General features: G+C 40.7%; 1 protein-coding gene across 1 annotated transcript in view; it reads right to left on the reverse strand.

Annotated features, from left to right (window-relative positions):
- vps8 (VPS8 subunit of CORVET complex) overlaps positions 1 to 25,378 on the reverse strand; it is a 109,302-nt gene that overhangs the window by 82,642 nt on the left and 1,282 nt on the right. The window contains exons 3-4 of the mRNA XM_077728937.1: positions 23,873 to 23,927; positions 8,476 to 8,600 (exon numbers count right to left, since the gene is read on the reverse strand). Coding sequence (XP_077585063.1) covers positions 8,476 to 8,600; positions 23,873 to 23,927 — 180 coding nt within the window. The remainder of the gene's footprint in view (positions 1 to 8,475; positions 8,601 to 23,872; positions 23,928 to 25,378) is intronic.

The following is a 25,378-nucleotide window of genomic DNA, read 5'->3' on the forward strand; positions in this document are numbered from 1 at the left end:
AACGTGAGAATAAGGAAAAGTTAAACACGTCAGCGAACGTGAGAATAAGGAAAAGTTAACCACGTCAGCGAACGTGAGGGCACGCCGTCGAGCGTGAGACCTTTCTCTTGGGACTTCTCCAACAGGTGCCTGATCAACTGAAAGGTAAGCAGAATACCTATTACTGAAACGTTAAAATTCTGCTATTGGATTTTTTTTAAATTATGGAGAAGATGCCAGAGAAAGGGGGTTTGGGAATAGGAGATTTCGAAAAGGTTGTAATATACCTAGAGTCGGAATTGATGACGATCCCAGGACGGTCGTTTTGAAATAGAGAAAACGTCGTATGAAACAAAGGAACAAGAGATTCCGGAAAGAGTTGTATGCAGGAGTTATTTTAAAGTCTTCAGCAGGGAAACAACTGGGGCCACAGATGTTTGATTCCTAAAATTGATTCTAAAAAAAAAAAAAAAAAAAAAAAGTAACAATAATTCCTAGAATTGAACATACTAAAATTCTAAATTTATCCGGAGACTTGATCTAGATCGAATTGGTGAAAATGGAAGGATGTGAGAGTGCGGGAGAATGTGGAGAATGGAATGAATTGACAATTTTGTATGCAGATGTGGAAGCACAGGTTCTGAGTGGTGTTCAAGTTAAAAAACAACCCAAAATAAGACGTGTTGGTGAAACATTTTTTTACTTTAAAAGGAAATGTACATATTGTAGGTCAAAAGCATGAATGGAATATGAATAACTTGTCCATTGCTTTGCAGAAAGTAGAGCGTGAAGTCACAGCTAAGGAGGTGAAGGCGGGGGCCGATAAAGCACCCCACGGTGGGGCCATAGAGAGAGAGCCCCCACCAGCCCAAGGCCCCCACCCCCTGCACAAAGCGGGGAGGGGTGGGGGACTGAGAAAGACAGGCAGAGAAAGTTAACAGAGAGAAAGATAGAGACAGAGAGATGTAGAGAGAGAGAGAGAAACAGAGAGAAAGAGAGAGACAGAGATGTAGAGAGAGAGAGACAGAGATGTAGAGAGAGAGAGAGACAGAGATGTAGAGAGATAGAGACAGAGAGATGTAGAGAGAGAGAGACAGAGATGTAGAGAGAGAGACAGATAGTTGATAATATTATGATATATTAGTGACTAATTATGGGTCCTTTAATAAACACTGAAATTTATATTAGGAAATTCTTAGTGAAAGGTTATTTTTCCTAACTTTTAATTGTGGTAATAGTGAGGCCAGAAAATGGCTCTTATTTTAAATATAACCGCTTTCTTGGAGCGGATAGGAATTCAATAGGAATTCCGCTAGCGCAATTTAACTATGTTCACATAGCTAATTTAGCAATATGAGAGTGATTTGTGATTCAGATTTAAGTATTAATAATCATCCAAATTATTAAATGAAGACAATGCAGAAATGGCATTCATCCAAATCATTAATGATATCAAACGAGAAGTTTACAATGCAGAAATGGCATTGATCCAAATTATTAAATTGTACCTGACAAGTTTAGATAAAATAATTAATATAGGATAGGCATGATTTCTCTGGGATTACGTGAGCATCATAGATCATTCAGTGCACGGAATGATGTGTCTCGCTCGCTTATCACTAAATGAAATATGCTTTAGTGTGAGTCATATTAATGACTATTAACCTAGTTCTTTTGAGAATGACTAGTGCTGATAGGACAGAAAAAGGTGGTTAGCTGCCAATAAGCCCTTTTCAGGGATGGCGCTCTCCACTAGTGAAAGAATTACAGACCACTGATGTCTGTGAGCGTGAATGGTTGTTTGTCTTTTTGTGTTTTTGATTGGCCATCCACCAAGATATAATTGATCCCTTAGATATCAAGGTGGAAAAGGATTTAGCAAATTGGAATCAATTTCTGAAACTGCCAATAAGCCCTTTTCAGGGATGGCAGCGAAGGATTGGAAATTTGAAATCAATTTCTGAAATCGCCAATAAGCCTTTTTGGATGGCGATGAAAAATCAAGGAAAATTGTTTAGTCCAAAGAAATTTTTTGATGATAATGCATTGAATTGGAGGAATAAATCTGCTATGCAGAATTTGGGAGCACTGAGAAAAACAAAAACAGTGCATCATATGAAATTCCAAAGTACCATTGATTTATAGGGATAATGGCATCCAAATTGTGTTAACGGATTAATTGACTGTATTGACAAAATGTTTCATATTTCGTTACCATACCAAACACCATTATTCAATACACGATTGGAGCTGAATGATGAGTCTAATCTGGCTATCTGTATAAAAGAAAAACATTAAAGAAACGCACTAATTTTGAGTTAGCAGAAGAAGACTGTGTTTTTCAACAGGAAACATGGAGAAGACGCACGAGCAATCCAAAATGAGAACGTCCGTACAACTCTTGCTGACCAAACAGCAGACATGAAAATAGCTGAAAGGAGGATGCAGATACACCATGCACTGTAAGGAGGTTCTCTCAGTTGAAACGTTTGAGGAGACAGGTAAGATAAGATTATTGACGCGATCAGACGTAATGGAAAGCATCCAATATTGATTGGAAAGATTATTGCTCGAGGAGCAATGCCATAAACCATAAGGAACTTTTATATTGTTTTGATTGTCTCCATAAAAAGTGAAAGCGTTTCAATTGAGAACAAACCTTCTTACAGATTTTTAAAAGTAAACAATTAGAGAGAAAAAGAGATTACAATGGATAGATATGTAACTAAATTTTAATTTTATGCCAGGCTATTGGAAAATGTTGATCAAGAAAGTTTTAAAGGAGATGATTGGCAAACTCCAAAGACAATGGAATGTTACATTTGATAAAAAGACTACTAGTTTGGGATATTTTGAATTTCAAACAATTGAGTTTAATATGCAACGCGATACACATTGTTAATTGAATTGGGACTTGATTAGTATGCGATTTATAAGTAATGAATTTTAATTGCCTTAAAGGAAAATTATGCTAGAAAATATTAACCCTGATAAACAGGGGGTGGTTACAGTTTAGTGGGTTCAATTCTTTTCAGAATGAAAAATGTTTACATTTGTTTCTGGATATTAATTGATGTGAATGTAACTGTTGCAGAGACCGGGAAAGCTGTTTTCCTGAGGAGAAAGCAGCCTGGTTCGCTTTTTGTATTTTCCCTATTTTTAGCACGATTAGTTAATTGGTGTAATTGCAGGAAAGGAAAAAATCAAATATAGGTTTTGATCTTAACGAGGAAGCAACGATCACAATAGAATAACAGCTAGTATATCTACTTTTGACTGATAAAGCATTCAGATTTTCACAAACAAAGTGATGGAATAAGTAAGATTGTTGTGATTTTTGTTCATTTGAGAATTAAGCCCAACCAAGGGGCCGTATGCAGGTGTTGAGCATGCGCTAAAGATGACAGCAGCTAAAGCAGCAGCGCAAACACTTACAGCACAGTATTCACAACAACAAAAACGAAGTCAAAAACAGTATTAATTGATATGCAAAACATTGCATCACATAAGGTAGAAATGCATCTATACAGAAAGAACACAGAACAGTCTGCAGAAGACCTGTACACAGCTAAAGGCCGAGCGTGCCTCCAAAATTGAGCCATGGATTGAACCATGTCTCAACAGGGGGGATGATGGACATGGTACAGTGTGTTCCATGTCCCAGAGGTCTAAATACCTGCTTTTAATTGTTTTGTAGGATCTGTTAAATTTGTTGCATCTGTTTGATTTGTTGCAGTCATGGTGTGCAAGGTAACCTCAGGCCCAAACGAGGACAACGTCCAAAAGAGTATGGGACTGGTAGAGCAAACAGACGTTCATGGAAGACCATTTCAACATCCTTTATGGAAGGTGAAACATGACAAAAGGCTAAGGGCAAGGCAGACCTAATCACAGAATGGATGGTAACATGTTTGGAGAAACTTGTCCAAAGAACGGGCAAGCTGCCGTGATCCCTTTTTGTCTACTTTGCAGGAGGTGGTGAAGCCAGGTGACTGGATGCTGATCCCAGTCATAAAAAGGAAGTCCTGGTTCTCTCCACGATGGGAAGACCTATTCGTGGCCCAACTCACCAACCTCCACTGCTGCAAAGATTGTTGAAATGTCAAAGTGGATTCACCAATGCCAGGTCAAGGTAGTTCGAGACACAGGTGACTCTGAGTAGACTGGAAGTTGGACGGTATCAAAACCCTTGTCCGTAAAAACTCATCAGTCTACTCACCTGCCACGAGCACGCCTCACTTAACCTTGAGCTTCCATAGACTTTGCACCTCTGCACATTGGCCACAGTGAAAGCTGTTGCCATTCACATCACAGTGACTGTACTGTCAGTGACTGCCTGGGCGTGTCTGAACGCCCCACCCACAGAGACTCGAGTTGGAATACAAGATGGTGACATACTCCTATCACAGAGGAGAGTAAATTGGTATGAAAAGGACAAACTGGAGAACTACTATGAAGAAGATGTGTGGTATCCTGACATCCTGAATTCACTGGGTCTAGACGTCACACTTAAATCTGCAGTTAGGCAGATGAGATGCATTCTAGTTACTCGATTGATCGGGTAAAAACATCGAGGTCTTGCATCGCCAAAAGAGAGCACCACACACCTGGATGGGTAACTCCGATCCCACCTATATTGACGCCATAGGCGTCCCCCGTGGCGTTCCTAATGAGTATAAACTTGCTAATCAGGTTTCAGCGGGATTCAAAAGTATTCTAATTTGGGTAACTCACAACAAAAATGTTGATCGCATCAATTATATTCATTACAATGTCCAGCGACTTGGCAATTACACGGTTGATTCGTTAGAGGCGGTACGTGACCAGCTTAGCGGCAACATCCCTCATGGCCTTCCAAGATCGTATAGCATTAGACATGTTATTGGCTGAGAAGGGTGGTGTGTGTGCTATCTTTGGTGATGCCTGTTGTACTTTCATTCCTAATAACACTGCTCCAAATGGACGTCTCACCAAAGCTTTAGAAGGCCTCCGAACCCTGACTAATAAGATGGCCGATCAGTCAGGTGTGGACACCTCAATCTGGGACCAATGGATGGATTATTTTGGTGCCTGGAAAGGTTTGATAGGCAACATCCTCATATCTGCTGGAGTGCTCATTACTCTGCTTATTCTCTGTAGCTGTTGTATCTTCCCCTTAGCTCGTACTCTAGTCACTCGACTGATCGATAAAGCAGTGGGACCAGGCCCTAGAGGTCAGTATGTCCAGTTGCGCCAAACTGACCCCTCTGGACCCCCCGCTGGGCACATGTTCATGGATATACTAATGTAGTGCTTCTTTGTTTTTATACTAATATAGTTTTACATTTCATTTGACACTAACCTGTGTGGTGTTGTTGATGTGGTCTCTTTTAGGAGACCAAGAGAGGGAATGAAGAATCTGACATATTTTACTCATTCTTTTTAGTATGGCTGTTTCATTTTGATATCACATTTTACTCATTCTTTTTGTGGCGGTCTTGTTTTAGTATCGCCACTGAAGGGTTCAGCTCTTGTTCCCAACTCAATTACAATATGAACAGAAGGATGGGTCCGAGACTCCTCGACTACAATGTTAACAAAAGGCTCTTCCTGAGATTCTTATTTCAAGGTGGGATTCACACTGATAAGAGACCAGATGGAGGACTTCAAAGGGCAGAGGAACAAAGAGCAGGGCAGAGGGTCAGGACTTTATAGGACCAGCGGAGACAGAGGTCTGGATGATGTGGATTCAAGGCTGGAAGATGTGGAGCCCAGAGAAACCCCCCTTCACAGCAGCCCTGGACCAGCCCACATCTCATTATTAATCAGCGAATGAATATGCATTTTTGTTGAACTATAACTGGGCAAACGCGGGTTTGGACAATGTCTTTTCCATCCTCCGCTTTAGGACATCAACACTCAGCGGGCTTATTCTATGGGAGGGAGACCCGGAGCTCTGTATGAATCAATTTGAATGGAATAAACCATCTGTGGATAAACTCGCTCAACCCTGGTTTGTCTCCTCCGATGCTGAACACGCTCCATTGTTAGACTGGAGACTACAGAGTTAAGGAATTGGAGTCAGGTGAAATAGTTTAGTCTAACAACAGATATATAGATATATTCCAAGATGGCGGCGCACATGGGTGCAGCGTCTCAATGCTCTCAAGTTTGGTGTTGTTCAATATTTACAAACATCTGCGAGGCAAACTTTTCCTACAGTCGCAAGGATTTAATTACTGTCGGAAGGAGATGCGATATATACATCACAACAGACTAGCAACGAACTTACGATATCCCCGAAGACATCGAGACCTCCGGGATCTCCGTGGATAGTCAGCCCACTCAGAGTATGACGGAGGCGGCGAAGGGAAAGAAAACAAAAGCGCGGATGCCGGGTGGGCCTAGCTGAGCACTGCTTCTGAGTATCTTTTTGACCAACGCCAGATCCATCACCCACAAAAGAGTTGAAACTTTAGATTGCTACCAACAGCTTTGTCAGGAACTACAACATTATTCTCATTATGGAAACGTGGCTACACCGCAAATCCCCGACGGCGCGGTATCGCTAGCTAGCCGGACGCTATTTCAAAACGATCGTTCGAAAGAATTAAAAGGAAAAAGCAAATAAATGGACTTTGCATGTTCATTCACAATGAATGGTGTTGCGACAGTAGGATCATTAACACTCACTGCTCCCCGAATTTAGAGCTATTGGCCTGCATGCCCTTCTATCTACCTAGGGAGCTAACGGTTATTACTATAATGGCTGTATATATACCACCGGATGCTAATGTTAGAACGGCACTTAGCCTCCTGCTAACGGCTGTAAACGAACCGGAGCTTGACCACCCTGATGGAGTCTTTATTGTCGCTGGTGACTTCAACAATCCGTGCTTAAAGACTGTTCTGCCTAAGTTTATCAGGTACATGAAGTGCCGCACCAGAGGAGAAAAAACTCTAGACCATGTTTATTCTAATATCAAACATGCTTATAGAGCTACTTTCCTCCCTCACCTGGCTGGATCAGACCATCTCTGCCTTTCCCTCACCCCCACATACACTCAACTCCAGAGGCTAATAAGGCCACAAATAAAGATAATAAAAACTTGGCCGGAGGACGCCCTTTCTAAGGTGCAGGACTATTTTTCCCGCACCAACTGGGAACTTTTCGAACACCACAACCTCCAGAACTACACGGACACTATACTTTCCAACATCAAAAACTGCACGAACAAAGTCACTGTTAATAAACCAAAAACCTGGGATGACCAAGGAGACACAGACACTCATCAAATGCAGATGCCTCACTAGCTGAGGAACTGAACCGTTTCTTAGCCCGCTTTGAGACTGGCAAATCAGACCAGTCTCAAAACGGAGGAGTATGGCATAAAATCAAGCAGTTGGTTAAAAGTGCACTAAATTGTTTATTCCAACTGTCTTGTTGTGTGTGTACCATTGTTGATGTAGAGATGGAAAAACTCAATCACTGTCACCCCTTTTGTATTTTACTTTTGGGAAATACTTTTTTTCTTCAAAACATTAAAATAGAGTTTAATGCTTTCAATATTTTTGTTAATATATGGGTATGTTAATTATAGATAAAATCCACTGACAAATATTAAGGCCTAGAACAGGGGTGGCCAACCCGCGGCTCCCGAGCCGCATGCGGCTCTTTGCCCGGTTTCATGCGGCTCTTACGTCCATATCAAAGTTTGTATTTGTGTTTTATTTTTATTTGCGTGTGCGCTTCGCTTGAGTTCAATACGGTATTTTCGTCCAATGCGCATGTGCTTGGGATGAAAATACCTCAAAGTTTCCCAGTAGGAGCAAGGTCATTTGAGTAAACGTTTTTTAACAGAGTGGGAGAGCTCCCGTGAACCAGAAGCGACAATGAACGGCGTCGCGCACACAAAAAGTATGTATCCCAAAGATCCAGCGTCGGCTGAAAAAGCCACACCCCCTGCGAGGCAGACCAAGGCGAGAGTGCTCAGCCGGGAGCAGCCAATAGGAGAGCGAGGTGTACACCCACGTGGTGGGCGCGCTAGTTAAAAGCCATTCATAATAAATGACAGCTCACAAGGAGCGAATGTTGCGCAAAAATAGGCTCTGATTTTATGACAGAAGTCCCACTAAGTAACATGCATAGTAAAAGAAAAACGCTATTGTAAATTATTATATTTTTGTTTGTGGACTTGGTTGAACTGAGAGTTTGTCTGTGTGAGACAGTGCACACAATGTTCATTGTTGATAATGACTGGCCTGTGCTGTTAGTACTGTAGGAGTCAATTTATGTCATTACTATGCTGGTGTGTGACATTTACAATAAATCTGGCTGAGCAAAGGTATGAGTGTGATGTGGCTCTTTGCGGTAACACAGTAAAAAATGTGGCTCTTGGTCTCTGACTGGTTGGCCACCCCTGGCCTAGAAAATGTGTGCAGGCTTGCTTACAAGAGAATGGGAGAGTACATTTTGTAACCCCATTCCCAAAATAAAAGCCCTAGATGATAAAGTACCTGTCCTTTCGCAAACCCACAAAGAAGTCTTGAGCTGTCATTGTTGATGCTGAGGGCAGAGATTGCGCCAAACTCTGCACCAGTTGATTTTGTTCCAAGATTGAGCCTTAAAGCTTGGTTGTTATCTGAAGAGGACATATAAGGACATCATTCTCATAAAAGTCATGGTCATATGGCATATATTTTAACAAGAAAATGTTTTAATACAGCTGAAACCAGAAGTCTATTAACTCTGTAAGAATAATGATAAGTGGATTTTTTCAGTTAAAGTAAGAATTTGTAGAGATTTCATTATTATACAGTAGTGTTTACCAACCACTGTGTCGAGAGATGGTCAGGAGTGGTGTGGAAAAATAGTTTCTAAAAAATCATCTATACTGTGATTTCTGTAGAAAAAAATGTTATAATATAAAATGAAAGTCCTTTTCTATTGCATATTTTTATGTTAAGTCAAATGGTATTTATTTGGATCCAATGGGTATGTGAACACTGCTTTTAGCATAATCTTTGGAAAAAAGGGTGTAACATTAAAGGAAGATTAAAACAATTATATTTTTTTTTCTCAAGAGCACTGGAAGTGCACCAGTTTGTGAGTTATAGAAAAATCTTGTTCGCAGACCTTTGCCCTGCAGATAGCTAAACGCGTCAGCCCATATCCTATTTGCACAACCTCCCATTTTTCACAAATATATAGACTTACCTCCACTTCGTTCTCTGGGAGTTGCAAGGAACAGACTGTGCGTTGAGACTGTTTGAGCTCTTCCCATTCTGCAGTCTGGTAATAAACTGAATTTCCGAAATTGTTCTCCCTCTTTCTGTGCCTGTGTTGGGTCTGTGCTAGAACAGACCCAACAGCCTCTTTCGCTTTAACATTTTAGTTTTCATTTTTTTCAGAGGAGTAAGTATAATTGAGGCTGACCAGTCTTTTGTTTTGAAACAAATCCTATCATTTCTGAGGTTGTTCTAACGGAAGTAGCACTGGTAAGTCTCATCGATATGCCTTGCCTGTAAGGCAATTTGGGTGAAATTTCTAATAAGAAACCCAGACACTCGCAGAAGTTTATTGGTTCATATTCGACAAAATATCAATTTGAAGCTGTCTCCAAAAGGACCGACATTTGCACATTGCGCAACATGCATGTGCGACTTAAGCGTGACACAAGTTGGAAGTTCTGACTGTAAAACGCACGTAGAAAAAAAATAAAATAAATAATAATAATAATAATCAGACATAGGCATTGTCGTCATCATTAACTTGACAAAAAGCCTAATAGTCATCATACCCAGCTGCGTATGACGAAATTGGATAGTGCTTCTCCACAAGTTCGCCTTCCCAGGCAAGACCCATTAAATGACATATTCAGACTTGTTAGCACTCCGCCACGATGGAAACATCACATCACCTCTTGAGCGCCATCAATCCGGCGACTGCAAGTTGCCTCACCGATGCCAACAAGAATAAAATTGGTCACTTACCTCTCACTATCTTCTTACTTACCCTCCCTCAGTCAGCCTGTAGAAGGCAGATCCACACCAAATGACCTTCCTGTTACCTCACTGCAAATTTATTCCAAAGAAGCGATTTGTGTTGTTGTTGGGTTTATTCTGTTTTATTATTATAATAGTTATATTAATTCATTTCTTTATTAAATCAATCTCTTTCTTTTCTTTGTATTAATTCATTACTTTGTTAAATCATTCTCTTTCTGTTTTTCAAAAGTCTTGAGGTCACACCAAGTCATCTTTAACCTAGACAGCCTGTTCCAGGATGGTTATACAAACAATCCACCCAATCTGGGTCCTTGAGATTTGGTGGGCCCTTGGTGACGAGGACAGGGCTATTCGGACAATAACAAGAATATTGTTATCGTTATGTAACCGTACACTTCGGGTTTTTCTGTATGTAACGATTATATGATTATGATTATATTATATGATTCTTAGGTCAAGGAGGTTGTATAATTACTCTAATCTAAATGTTGTTAGGTCTAGTCCCTGTTTTTGTTATTAGTAAAATACTTTGATTGTTATTGTAGTCCCAGATGTTGTTTTTACTCATACGTGATGGAATGATCAACAACTCTGTAACTTGTGACCATAAGAATGGGACGAAAACGTCTATTCGAGGAGACGTTCGGAAGTTGTAAGGGACACTTGCTGTAACTCTCCCTTCCGGAGGCTTTTACCTGTTGTATCCATTTCTATTTAATTAAATGTCAATAATTGAATAAGATGTCTTCCTGCAGTTATTGATAATTACGGACGAAGGTAATTATTAATGAACCTGACATTTTGGTCCTTCGAGCCATGGAGGTCAATATACCGGAGCGAGAACCCAGGCGCTGCTGTTCGACATCTGGTAAGTGACCGTGCGCACGGCGTCTTCAAAACCCTTGGTGGGCCGGAGTTTTTCGACGGGGGCGCCTGGATTCTCGGCGGTTGAAGACTTTTCCTGCTGGAGGGAGACATCTGATGGATCTCGGGTAAGTCCACATTAATGTCTGCATGTTGTGAAGGTGTTTACAAATGCGTTAAAGGGACATTGTATGTGAGGCCCATTGTTGGGCTGGTTTCGCGTCCTGGGTGACGGCGATAAAACCCTGTGTTTATACTAGTCAATGGCAGGTACGGTGGGGCACTTTGCTGGAAAGTGTCCTGTGTCTCAGGGGTAGGCACGAATGTATTGTACTAGAGGTACAATATTGGGGCCGGGGAGTGTCCTGTGTCTAAAGGGTAGGCACGAATATACGTTGTATGGTGTTTGTGTGGTTTCTGCAGTAAAATTAGGAAAGGCCTAGGAGATACAGTCGATACAGTCGAATAGATAATAATAATATTAAAAATAATAATAAAAATAGATATAATAAAGTTAACTCTGTGAGGCACACGAACTCACTACAAAAAAGTAAAATATGGGAAACACGTGTTGTAAGGCGGGTTTGGATGACGATCCAAAAAATACGTCTAACTTGTAAGGATTGGAAAAAAATTGGAAAGACAAAGCGCTTTAAAAATATTACACAGCTATATTTATGGATAAATAAATATGGGTTTGCTGGCCAGCTTAAAATGCATAAAATGCAGGATAATATATGCACTAATGCATAGAGGTAATATACATATATAAATAATATGTGAGTGGATAAAAGTGTAACAGCTTGTTCCACAGACACTAATGGAGGTAATATACATATATAAATAATATGTGAGTGGATAAAAGTGTAACAGCTTGTTCCACAGACACTAATGGCGAAATAAGGCCGGGGAGAAGTTAAAAAATACTATTTTGGGAAAATAGTGGGGGCTCCCTCGGATAACGGGGATATATTTAAGACCGTGGCGGCGGGAAAGTACTGTTTGGTAAGGAAAAAATAGCGGGGCCTCCTCGGCTGACGGGGAAAATATTTACCGAGATAGGTGACGGGCGCGGAGGAAGTTTAACAAAAATAAAGGGAGCTAGAAAATTAATGGGGACACTGGTATTTGATTTGGTTAATCCGGGTATGACGTTTTGTGATTACAATAAATTGGGTTTTTTTGTGATGCTTGGGCTTGTATAACAACAATTAGAATGGTTATTTCCAAGTGCTGGTGGTGCTTTGTTAATATAACCTATATGTACTGTCAATTTACAGCAATGTGATGGCTTATTGCAGCTTGGTTTTTGATCCCGTCCGCTAGCGGGAAGATGGTGTTTAAAAAGACAAAAGAATATATACAAAATGATCATTTAAATGTTTAGCAGGGAATGTCACCTGTGTTTTTATTATGCTCTAGACTTGCCAAAAAATGTGTCAACTGCGGGGGAAGCGTTTCTGGTGCAGCGGCTGCTGATTAGATGGGAGTGAAACATGTGGGCCGCGGGGCAGACGATTTAACTGTGTTGGGCTTTCGGGAGCGTTCGGACCGTGTAAACGACTAAAATTTTGTGATCCTTTCCGTGAAGACATTATAATAATAATAATTGGCCTTGGGGGTGCTGAAGCAAACTTGAGGGCAGAAAATGGGTTTTTGCCATATTGTTGTGCTTGCAGCATACATATTCTGGATATATGGGGTCTTGGAAAAATATTGTGATGTAGTTGAATATCGGAAGAGGGGTTAATTTGACGTTTTAATGGTTGTCTTCTCTAAAAAGCGTTGTATTTGGGCACAGGGAAAAAGCTGGTTTGTAAACATAAGATAACAATGCTGTTTTCGCAGCAAGAGTGGAGGTCATAGTTAACGGCTAATTGCGTTTTCTGTTTGGACTTTTCAAAATAAGAACAATACATGGGCTGCAAGAAATGCAAGGTTATGCGAATGCTTTCGCATTGATATTTTGGGTTTTAAAATGAAATGTATTAAGAGGATAGAAAAAATCTGTTCAGTAAAAGGTTGATTTGGTAAAAAGCTTTGGATTTGGGAAATAGACCAAAATAGTCATTTTTGAGCAATTGTGGATTTCAAAGGGCTCTTAGTTAAAGGAAACTAGCTTTTGGAGGATAAAATAATATTAATACTATTTCAGAATTTTTTGATTGTTCAAAATACTTTAATCCAGGGGGTTGGCTGGTTAAAGAAAAGGCCAGGATGACAAAATTTACAATATTATGGTATATTGGTGACGATAAGGTTTTTAAAACATTAAAGTTTGTAATTAGGAATTGTCTAACAAAAGGTTGATTTGTCTCATTTAATTGTTGTAGATTTTTGTTTTGGTAACAGGCTATGGGAAATGACTCGTGTCTTAAGTAAACATCATATGAGGTGATTTACAAAGTATAGTAGGTATTGAATTATTTGGCTGTTAACGACATCAGATGGGAAATTTACAATGCAATAGTGGCATGATAAAATTCATGGCATTCATCCAAATAATTAGGTGAATTGTAAATAAAATAATTGGTTTAGGATGAGCATATTTTCCCTAAGAATGGAGTAACATGGAATGTTTTTCAAAGTGCACTTGAAAGAACATTGTCTGTTGTCCTGGCAGGAGGAAATATGCTTTGTCACAGGTCATATTGATGACTTTAAGGATATTACGGATTGGATAAGCATTGGTCAATTGATACAACCAAATAACGTTGCTTTTACGGCTTTAAGGGCATGCAAATTGGTTAGAACTTTAGCAACGATGGGGTTAATACGCCTGAATGTTACAGTGATAACGAGTGACAATAACAAGCTTAGATAAGGGAGGGAAAGGAGAAATTCTCCAAATTCCAGAATCTGGCTTAGAAACAGGTTATGTTAGTCGTTTTGGGTTTTTGACAGGATGTGGTAGTACATAAATTCTGGGAAATTTTGGGAAATTGGGGACCCCATATCTAAAACAAGTTTGAGACAAATGTGTAAATAGGCTCTATTTGGCGCTGGATGCACGAATTCTAGTGGGGCCTTTCATGTTTTGAAACAAGTGACGCTTTAGGTAGATGGGTTGTCTATGAACAAAATGGGATGGGCGAAATTCGCTTACAAATTAGGCGTGTTATCTTGGTTCATAGAATTTGGAGTCAAGGCGACGTAATAAAGGCCATAGGCGTCATGTTGTATAAAATAGGCGTGGATGAATTAGTTTTACAAATGGGGGAGATTATCTTATCACCTGAAACAAGTAGAAACAAAATTGGATGGCCGCATTAAAAGGTGATTGGCATGCTATTAGAGGGAATTGGGATTTTCCAAAAACATGATAGGGGGCCATTAGGTCATGGCGGCTGTAAAAAATAAAAACTTTAGATGTGAAACTATTCCGACCTCAATTCGGGGAACAAACAGCTAAACTGATAGCATTAAAGAGGATATAACTTTGTGTGAAACTTGAAGGAAATTTTTTACAAACGGTTAAAAGGCTAGAGTGGGGGTGTGTATATTAAAGGATCTACTAATGAATGCGGGGTGGATCCAGACCTTCCGGAATGTGGGGTATTCATGGCGTCCTCGAGAATTTGTGGATTTTCTCCGGGTACTCCAGTTTACTCCCACAAAATGAAATTATGGATACTAGACTGGTTGAACACACTAAATTCTTCTGTTTATGAGTGTGAGCGTGAATGATAGTTTGTCTTTTTGTGTTTTTTGATTGGCAGACCACCGAGACATAATCTATCAATAAAAGATCAATAAAGAAAATAATTTGGGCTTGAGTCAAGGGAAGACCTATGTCTCGACAAGGGGGAGGTGGCCTTGCTACAACGGCACTACAAGGCTTAGGGTTTAAATCTATAATGCATAACCACATATCCATTTCAAAAAATACATATAGATTTTGTTTTATTTTTATTAGATCATATGGATATCATTCCACGATATGGAATTCCAGAAACTATTTATAAGTGATAATGGCTCCCATTTTGTTAATATAATAGTTGTCTACCATCCACAATTGGCGGACCTTATATGAAGTCCTGTTTGGTAGACCTTACAAATTGTTATTATTCACCACACAATGACAATTGGATGATGAGGCGAATCTATAAAAAAAAAAAAAAAAAAAAAAACGCACACACCAAATTTAGACTATCAGAGGGAGATTTTGCTTGTCAACAGGAAACGGACGAAGCGACGGTGATTCTTGAAGACTGGATGCTGATAAGCAGCATAAAAGAAGAAACATCGGAGCAACGCAAAGTGGGAGGGTCCTTGTTACTGAAAGGGGACACGGATGCACCTTTCCCACAGTAAGAAGGTTGTCTAAATTGAAACGTTTCAAGAGGAAAACTCCCTAAACAAAGACAAAAAGTCATGTTGAAAACAATTATTGCTTTTGGGGCAATGAGATTAATGATGATTGTGATTCTATTCCTTTCCACAGTAGGGTTGTTTTCTCCAGTTGGAGAAAAAGGCGGAGGCGTTTCAATTGAGGATACACCTTCTTACGGGAGGGTAAACCGAGAAACATACACATTTACATTTAATTAACATTACCTACTAAATCAAATTTCCACATTGAAAATATATATTTGGACTCGGCGACGTCCCGGTTGCCATACAAAAAGAGATGGTGGGAAATATGTGTGGTACATTAACAGCAAAAAATTAAAGATTGGGAAAAGCCTTGTTGCAGAAATTGGTCAAGATTGGAAAGCTTGGACTGACATATTAACCTGTGAAATTTATTTCTGAAACAGGGATTTCCCAAACGGGGGATAATTGGGCGCTGTTAATGGAGTGTAAAGAAGGCAAGCACTATGTGGAGCTACTTTGGTAAAAGGGTGGTCTCAATTGAAACATTGAGGGGACGGGTAAGATAAACTTTCTGACTTAATAAGATACGGGAAACACCAATATTAATTGAAAAGATTATTGCTCAGCAAGCAATACCATAAAACTATAGGGAACTCTTTTATATTGGGTTTGACGTCTCCATATGGTTTCAATTGAGACTAAACCATCTTACAAAGGATTAGGATAACCTACCAGACAAGGGAAAATACGATGGGGTCTAACAACTCCCTCAATCACCATTCATTTGGGGAAAAGTGTTTTTACAAATGAAAAAACGTGTCCTACTTGGCAAGAAAAAATATTGAAGCAGTGTTTATCCTGTTACGCGGTAAATAGGAAGTCAATTTTTCCACTGTTTAATCATTTTACCTGCTTAAACCTTACAGGGCATGGTCTGAAGCTGGGGGCGATAAATGAGACGTGGTGTACCGGCGTTCTAAAACAAACTACACCCCTGATACCACGTTCTGGCCTATGGTGGCGGGGTGGTAGATAAATTATACGACTCCTGCCGAAACGCGGCAGGACTAGGTACTTTGGTCTCACTGCTCTTACCGGTGTCTGTTTTTCCATCCACAGTGGAGGAGATACAATTGGCGGCTCATAATTCGGAGGTGAAGGGTCGACCCTCCCGACATCGTCGAGAGGCATGGAGGGAAGGAGATCCAACATACATTGATGCGATTGGCATCCCCCGGGGCGTACCAGATGAGTATAAGCTGGCTAATCAGATCGCAGCAGGTTGGGAGTCTATCTTCCTTCTAATCACCCCAAACAAAAATGTGGATAGAATAAATTACTTACATTACAATGTTCAAAACTTGGAAATTATACTGAACAGGGATTTGTGGCCATGAAGGAACAACTGGCAGCTACCAGTCTGATGGCGTTCCAGAATCGCATAGCGGTGGATATGATCCTTGAAACAGGGGGCGTGTGTGCAATGTTTGGAAAACAATGTTGCACCTTCATACCGAACAACGCGTCACCCAGTGGATCTCTCACCAGGGCCATTACTGGCCTGCAAACACTGAACCGCAATATGCAAGAGCACTCTGGAGTAGATACGTCCGCATTGTCAGATTGGTGGGATAAGACCTTTGGAAAATCTAAAGATTTGGACTATAGGCACAATTACCGCTATCCTAACATTGTGTGGGTGATGTAGTATCCCCTGTTTGCGCTCCTTGCTAAGCCGACTTATAACTACTGAAATTGCCCCTACAAATTCTAAAGTACATGAGTTGTATCTTATGGGACGGTTTGGGGAAAGCAGTAAGGTCCAGGAGTACGGTAAATCCGAGGACCAATTGGACGAATATAATTATGTTTTTTCTCTTTCAGACCAGCCATGGGAGTAAGGAGTAGGCGGATAAAATCGCAGTCACCGACATTTCCATTTAGTGATTACTAAGAAATGACTAATAACATACATATTATAAAAACGGGGGAATGTTGGGTTTATTCTGTTTTATTATTATAATAGTTATATTAATTCATTTCTTTATTAAATCAATCTCTTTCTTTTCTTTGTATTAATTCATTACTTTGTTAAATCATTCTCTTTCTGTTTTTCAAAAGTCTTGAGGTCACACCAAGTCATCTTTAACCTAGACAGCCTGTTCCAGGATGGTTATACAAACAATCCACCCAATCTGGGTCCTTGAGATTTGGTGGGCCCTTGGTGACGAGGACAGGGCTATTCGGACAATAACAAGAATATTGTTATCGTTATGTAACCGTACACTTCGGGTTTTTCTGTATGTAACGATTATATGATTATGATTATATTATATGATTCTTAGGTCAAGGAGGTTGTATAATTACTCTAATCTAAATGTTGTTAGGTCTAGTCCCTGTTTTTGTTATTAGTAAAATACTTTGATTGTTATTGTAGTCCCAGATGTTGTTTTTACTCATACGTGATGGAATGATCAACAACTCTGTAACTTGTGACCATAAGAATGGGACGAAAACGTCTATTCGAGGAGACGTTCGGAAGTTGTAAGGGACACTTGCTGTAACTCTCCCTTCCGGAGGCTTTTACCTGTTGTATCCATTTCTATTTAATTAAATGTCAATAATTGAATAAGATGTCTTCCTGCAGTTATTGATAATTACGGACGAAGGTAATTATTAATGAACCTGACAGTTGTCGTCTCGTCTCGTGTTACTCCTGGTTCAGAGTCCTGATGGCTGTTGGGAAAAAGCTGTCCGTGAGCCTGTTTGTCCGTGCTTTGTAGGACCTGTAGCGTCTGCCAGATGGAAGCAACTGGAACAGGCCGTGTCCAGGGTGGTATGGGTCTCCAACAATGGACCCGGCTCTTCTGAGGTACCGGGGGTTGGCAATGTCTTCTAGCGATGGCAGAGAGCAGCCGACGATCTTCTGGGCAGTGTTTATCACCCTCGGTATAGCTTTTTTGTCTGCTGCCGTGCTTCCGGTATACCACACTGTAATGCCGTAAGTCAGGATGCTCTCCACAGTGGCTCTGTAGAAGATTGCCAGAAGCTTGGTGTCCAATTTGTCCCTTCTCAGTACCCTGAGAAAGTGGAGTTGTTTCTGGGCCTTCTTCACTAACACTGTGGTGTTTGTGGACCAGGAGAGCCTATCCGTGACGTGGACTCCCAGAAATTTGTAGGATTGGACCCTGTCTACACATACTCCGTTAATGAGGAGTGGGGCCAGGTCTGTGCTGCGCTTGCGAAAGTCCAGGATTATTTCTTTAGTCTTTGTGGTATTCAGTGTAAGATTGTTCGCCGAGCACCAAGAAGACGGTTTGTCGACCTCGTCTCTGTAAGCTGACTCATCCCCGCCTGAGATGAGTCCGATCACAGTGGTGTCATCGGCGAATTTGATGATAGAGTTTGACTGGTGGGCTGGTGTGCAGTCGTATGTGTACAGGGAGTACAGGAGAGGACTCAGTACACAGCCTTGTGGTGAGCCAGTGCTCAGTGTAATGGAGGAAGAGAGGTGTGGACCCAGTCTAACAGTTTGTGGTCGGTTAGTCAAGAAGTTCTTTAACCAGCAGCAGATTGAAGAGGATAGTCCAAGGTGGGAGAGTTTGTCCTTAAGAATGTTCGGCTTTATAGTGTTAAAGGCTGAGCTATAGTCAATGAAAAGCATCCGCACATAATTACCCTGGTGCTCCAGGTGGCTCAGTGCTGTGTTAGAGCCACGGCGATAGCATCGTCAGTGGACCTGTTTTCTCTATAAGCAAACTGGTGAGGGTCAACTAAGGGGGGGATTGTATTTCTGATGTAGCGGGCCACCAACTTTTCAAAGCACTTCATGATCACAGGCGTGAGAGCAACAGGCCTGTAATCGTTCAAGCTGTTGATGGTTGGCTTTTTGGGGACAGGAATGATGGTGGCAGATTCCAGGCAGGCTGGAACGATGGATTGTTGCAAGGAACGATTGAAAATGTCCGTGGAGACTCCAGCCAGCTGTTCAGCACAGGCTTTGAGCACCTTGCCAGGTATTCCGTCTGGTCCAGCAGCCTTATTGGTGTTCACAGACTGCATTTCCAGTCTCACTTCCTGTTCCCGAAACTCCAGTGTATTGTTGCAGGGTGGTAGTGGGAGTGTTGACACTGGGTCTGATTTGTCAGTCTCAAAGCGGGCAAAGAAATGGTTCAGTTCCTTCGCTAGTGGGGAATCCGCGTCTACAGACACAATTGTTATTGTAGTTAGTAATATGTCGTATTCCCAGCCACATCTTCTTTGGGTTATTTTCTTTGAATAGCTCCTCGATTTTCTTAGTATATGCTGCCTTGGCCTTCTTTATGCCTCTTTTCAGCTCTGCTCTGGCAGCTCTATACTTTCTCTTGTCCCCCGATCTGAAGGCGCTGTTACGGCATTTGATCAGTGCTTGTGTCTCCTTGGTCATCCAGGGTTTTTGGTTAGGAAAAACCCGTATCCGTTTGTCTGTAGTGACGTTGTCAATGCAGTTTCTGATGTAGGAGAGTACAGTTTCCGTATAGTCCAGGAGGTCGTTGTGTTCGAAAAGTTCCCAGTTGGTGCGGAAAAAACATTCCTGCAGCTGAGAAAATGCGTCCTTGGGCCAAGTTTTTATTATCTTTATTTTTGGCCTTGTTTGCGTCCGAAGTGGGGTGTACGCAGGGGTGAGAGATATGCAGCAATGGTCTGATCCAGCTAGATGTGGCAGAGGAGCTGCTTTATAGGCATGTTTGATGTTTGAGTAGACATGGTCGGGAATTTTGTCTTCTCTCGTATTGCATTTGACATATTGGATAAACTTGGGTAGAACAGTCTTTAAACATGCTTTGTTGAAGTCACCAGCGACAATAAAGACTCCATCAGGCTGTTGTTTGTTTACAGCCGTTAGCAGGAGGTCGAGAGCTGTGTTGACGTTCGCATTTGGAGGTATATAGATAGCCGTTACTATGACGACCGTTAGCTCCCTCGGTAGATAGTATGGCCTGCATCGTATTGCTAATAGCTCCAAATCCGGAGAACAGTGTCAATGATCTTGCTGTCACAACACCATTGTTATGAAGGAACCAAACACAAAAATAAACTTATTTTCATTATGCTATTTGTTTTCTATAGTTTGCAATCTTTCAGTTAACATAAAAACACGATAATGGCAATTTGATTTAAATTGTCCTACGTTTTTTTCTTACATTTTATATCTATTGCGTGAATTGCATTCACTCAGGAAATAAGACAAGTGTAGTACTCCTAAAATGGGGTCGACGGAGGTTGGCAGCCCTGTAGAGGGTTCAATCCGTACTTGGTCTTCACTGCTTGCAGTTTGAATGTTTTCCCTGGGATTGTGTGGATTTTCACAAAGAACTCCCACATATCAAAAATATGCAGGGTGGGCTGGTTGAACATAAAAAGTTGCCCCTAAGTACGAGTGTGAATGTGAATGTTTGTTCAACTCCTAGTACCTTGCGATAGGGCGTGACCGGACATTTGGTCGCCGGACGTTTGTTCGCTGGTCTTTTGGTTGCCGGACGTTTGCTCCCCATTGGACGCCAGTCTTATGGTCGCCAGTCAAATGCAATAAATGCAAATGACAGTTTACTGTTGAAAACAGCTCTCAAAATTATATTCATGAGCGAGTTTAGTATCTAAGTACTGTTGAAACCAGGTCTCAAAATTATATTCATGAGTTTAATATCTAAGTACTATTTACTATCTAAGTACTGTTGAAACCAGCTCTAAAAATTATATACATGAGTTTAAAATCTAAATATCTAATATCAAAATATCAATAAGAGCACTCATTTAAGACACCAGCTGCTGCCATTGACTGTCAATGGCGTCCAATGAACCTTCAATCTCTCTGGGACAACTTGCAATGATCAAACAAATAAAAGTCTTAGTATACTTTTAGCCCGGAACATTGACATTAAAATAAAAGGCAATACGTAAAATGTATTAATTAAAAAGAAGACAAAGCAAATTCACAGGTGGTGTTTTTATTGAAGCAGTAAAACTTACAAATTCTGCACAAAAATTACATATACAACCTTTTACAAATTCTGTACAAAAATTACATATACAAACTTTGACAAATTCTGTACAAAAATTCCATATACAAACTTTTACAAATTCTGTACAAAAATTACATATACAAACTTTTACAAATTCTGTAGAAAAATTACATATACAAACTTTTACAAATTCTGTACAAAAATTACAAACACAAACTTACAAATTATTTACAAAGGGAATTCACAGATGGGAGTTTTTATTAAAAAACAGGAAAACTTACAAATTGTATGCAATGGTTTGGAGGTACTCTAATTTGTTTGCGAATTTATCTGAATTTGCATAGAAGGTCGTCGTAGTGTCGCTCGTCCGCAGGAATTTGAACAAATATATAAACTCAATCGGCATGCAATTGATAGATTTTAACATTGGGAGAAATAGGGATGTAATGGCTATTGTTTATGAAACCCGTAGCAGTATGGAATTTGTTTTACTGCTTCAATAAAAACACCATCTGTGAATTTGCTTATTCTTTTTAATTAAATATTTTTACTTATTGCCTTTTATTTTAATGTCAAAGTTCCGGGTTAAAGGTATTCTAAGACTTTTATTTATTTGATAAAAATAACCATCCAAAGTATTTCAACATTGCTCTCCCAGTGAAAATGAAGGTTCATTGGACGCCTATGACAGTCATTGGCAGCAGTCGGTGTGTTAAATGAGTGCTCTAATTGATATTGATATTAGATATTTACATATTAAACTCATGAATATAATTTTGAGAACTAATTTCAACAGAGAGCTACACCAGCTACAACAGTAATTAGATATTAAACTCGCTCTCATGAATATAATTTTGAGAGTTGGTTTCAACATTACTTAGATATTAAACTCTCTCATGCATATAATTTTGAAAGCTGGTTTCAACAGTACTTAGATATTAAACTCTCTCATTAATCTAATTTTGAGAGCTGGTTTCAACAGTACTTAGATATTAAACTCTCTCCCATGGATATAATTTTGAGAGCTGGTTTCGACAAAACTTAGATATTAAAGTTTAATATTCACAATTCACAATCAGACATAGGCATTGTCGTCATCATTGACTTGACAAAAAGCCTAGTAGTCATCATACCCTCAGCAGCGTATGACGAAATTGTATAGTGCTTCTCCACAAGTTCGTCTTCCCAGGCCAGACACATTTATGACATTTATTTATGACATATTCATACTTGTTAGCTCTCCGCCTTGAGCGCCATTTTCCGGCGACTACAAGTTGCCTCACCGATGCCAACAAGAATAAGATGGATCACTTACCTCTCAGTCTTTATACTTACCCTCCCTCAGTCATCCTGTGGAAGGTAGATCTGCACCAAACGACCTTCCTGTTACTTCAATTCGACTTGACTTAATTTCAGAGTAGGGATATGTGTAGTCGTCACGTCACGTGTTGCTGCAGGTTCAGAGACCTGATGGCTGTTGGGAAGAAGCTGTCCTTGAGTCTGTTTGTCCGTGCTTTGTAGGACCTGTAGCGTCTGCCAGATGGAAGCAACTGGAACAGGCCGTGTCCAGGGTGGTATGGGTCTCCAACAATGGACCCGGCTCTTCTGAGGTACCGGGGGTTGGCAATGTCTTCTAGCGATGGCAGAGAGCAGCCGACGATCTTCTGGGCAGTGTTTATCACCCTCTGTATGGCTTTTTTGTCTGCTGCCGTGCTTCCGGTATACCACACTGTAATGCCGTAAGTCAGGATGCTCTCCACAGTGGCTCTGTAGAAGATTGCCAGAAGCTTGGTGTCCAATTTGTCCCTTCTCAGTACCCTGAGAAAGTGGAGTCGTTTCTGGGCCTTCTTCACTAACACTGTGGTGTTTGTGGACCAGGAGAGCCTATCCGTGACGTGGACTCCCAGAAATTTGTAGGATTGGACCCTGTCTACACATACTCCGTTAATGAGGAGTGGGGCCAGGTCTGTGCTGCGCTTGCGAAAGTCCAGGATTATTTCTTTAGTCTTTGTGGTATTCAGTGTAAGATTGTTCGCCGAGCACCAAGAAGACGGTTTGTCGACCTCGTCTCTGTAAGCTGACTCATCCCCGCCTGAGATGAGTCCGATCACAGTGGTGTCATCGGCGAATTTGATGATAGAGTTTGACTGGTGGGCTGGTGTGCAGTCGTATGTGTACAGGGAGTACAGGAGAGGACTCAGTACACAGCCTTGTGGTGAGCAAGCAATCTAAGTTTTGTCGAAACTTAAACTCTCTCTCATGAATCAACAGTAGATATTTAGTTAAAGTCTTTATCATGAATATATTTTTGAGATCTGTTTTCAACAGTAAACTCTCTCAAGTAAACTCTCACCATTTGACTGGCGACCAAAAGACCAGCGACCAACGGGGACCAAACGTCCAGCGAACAAAAGACCGGCGACCAAACGTCCGGGGGACCAAACGCGGTAGGGTGGCCACGAATTTAGGGTGTCCCCCGTGCGGTGCCCGTAGTTAGGTGGGATAGGCTTCAACACACCCACAACCCTTGTGAGGATAAGAGGCACATGCAAATGAACACACACCAACTTAAAATTATCTTATGTTTGGTGAAATATCGAACAGACAAGTAAGTGCCTTTGAATTTACAAATAAGCATAAATATTCAAGATGCCTTGACGAGCATAATTCCTAATTAGAATTTCTTTTAAAGATTATACCCAAAAAAACTATATTTGGCTTACCAAAGACCAAGGCCAGACCATGAGATGTTCCCACAGCAATCACACCAGCAACTGTCTGACGACAAGATACAAAATTGATAAAGAGAGTATTGATCTAGTGACACTGCATCTAAAAGTATTAAAAGAAAAAAAAGCTAAAAAAATAACCAAATGAGAAGTCATTTTTAAGTACTCATTTTACCGACCCAAATACAGTGGTCCCTCGTTTCTTGTGGGAGTTACGTTTGAAAAAATAAAATAGCGAATATACATAGCCAGTGTCAGAAGAACCGCATTAGTTGATTATTTGTAACTCTAGATCAGTGGTTATTAACCTTGTTGGCGCTACCAAACCCCACCGGTTTCATATGCGCATTCTCCGAACCCCACCAGTTTAATATCCGTATTCCCTGAACACTACTTTAGTGTAAAGTAAAATATATTCCTTGCAGAATTGATAGGCCAAGCAATGTCATGTCTGTAGCCAGTTATGGTCAAGCGGGGCATGTTATCGTTAATAGACCTGAGTCTATGTGTGTTGACCTCCATGGCAGATGCTCCGCCAAACCCCTGAAACCGACTCACCGAACCCCTGTGGTTCGATTGAACCCAGGTTAAAATCCACTTCTCTAGATAAATTATTTTTTTATCTAGAAGTGTCATGTCATGTACATAACATTCTATACATTCAAAACATGTACTGTAGACATAGCGCCGTAGCTGTCGTAGTTTGCAATTTAACATGGCCAACAGAACATGTAAGAGCCGGAAGGTTAGTACAGGTGTAACAGGTAGCGTACTGATAAGGGTCTTTGGAGCTTGGGGATTGCAATGCGAGCAACAGGCAGTGATTGCAAGCAGAGAGATTGCTGTTATCCACCTTGTATGTTGGAAAAAAATGGGGTTGTATGACACACAACTCATGAATGCTGAATGAATTGAAATGAAGTGATTTTTTTTCTAATTTACCTGAAAACCGTATTTTAAAAAGTGATAATTATCAAATATTAAGAGGCTGATGTATGAATAACAGGCTGCCCGGCGACTAAGTGGTAAAAGTGATGGCCTCACAGTTCTGGGGTCGTGGGTTCAAATCCAGGTCGGTCTGTGCGGAGTTTGCATGTTCGGGACTGCCTGAGTTTCCTCTGGGCACTCCGGTTTCCTCCCACATAACAAAAGCATGCATTGTAGGGTGGTTGGGGAGTCTAAATTGCCCCTAGGTATGAGTGTAGGGGTGAATTGTCTCCTCGTGCCCTGCGATTGGCTGATTACCAACTCAGGGTGTCCCCGCCTTGTCCCTGAAGTCAGCTGGGATAGGCTCCAGCACCCCCTGCAACCCTAGTGAGGATAAACCGGTTCAAAAAAGGAATTAATGAATGTATGTATAACAGAGCAAGACTTGGGCAAGCCTCTGGAGCCACTTATTTATTTACTTCTCATTGGGAAGTGGTCGTGCGTTATTCTGTTGTGAGGACATTTGTGTGCATCATTTTGGGAATATTTTGAAGGGAAGACAAAAGCAAACAA

Source organism: Stigmatopora nigra, chromosome 12, assembly GCF_051989575.1.
Source record: "Stigmatopora nigra isolate UIUO_SnigA chromosome 12, RoL_Snig_1.1, whole genome shotgun sequence".
Taxonomy (NCBI): Eukaryota; Metazoa; Chordata; class Actinopteri; order Syngnathiformes; family Syngnathidae; genus Stigmatopora; species Stigmatopora nigra.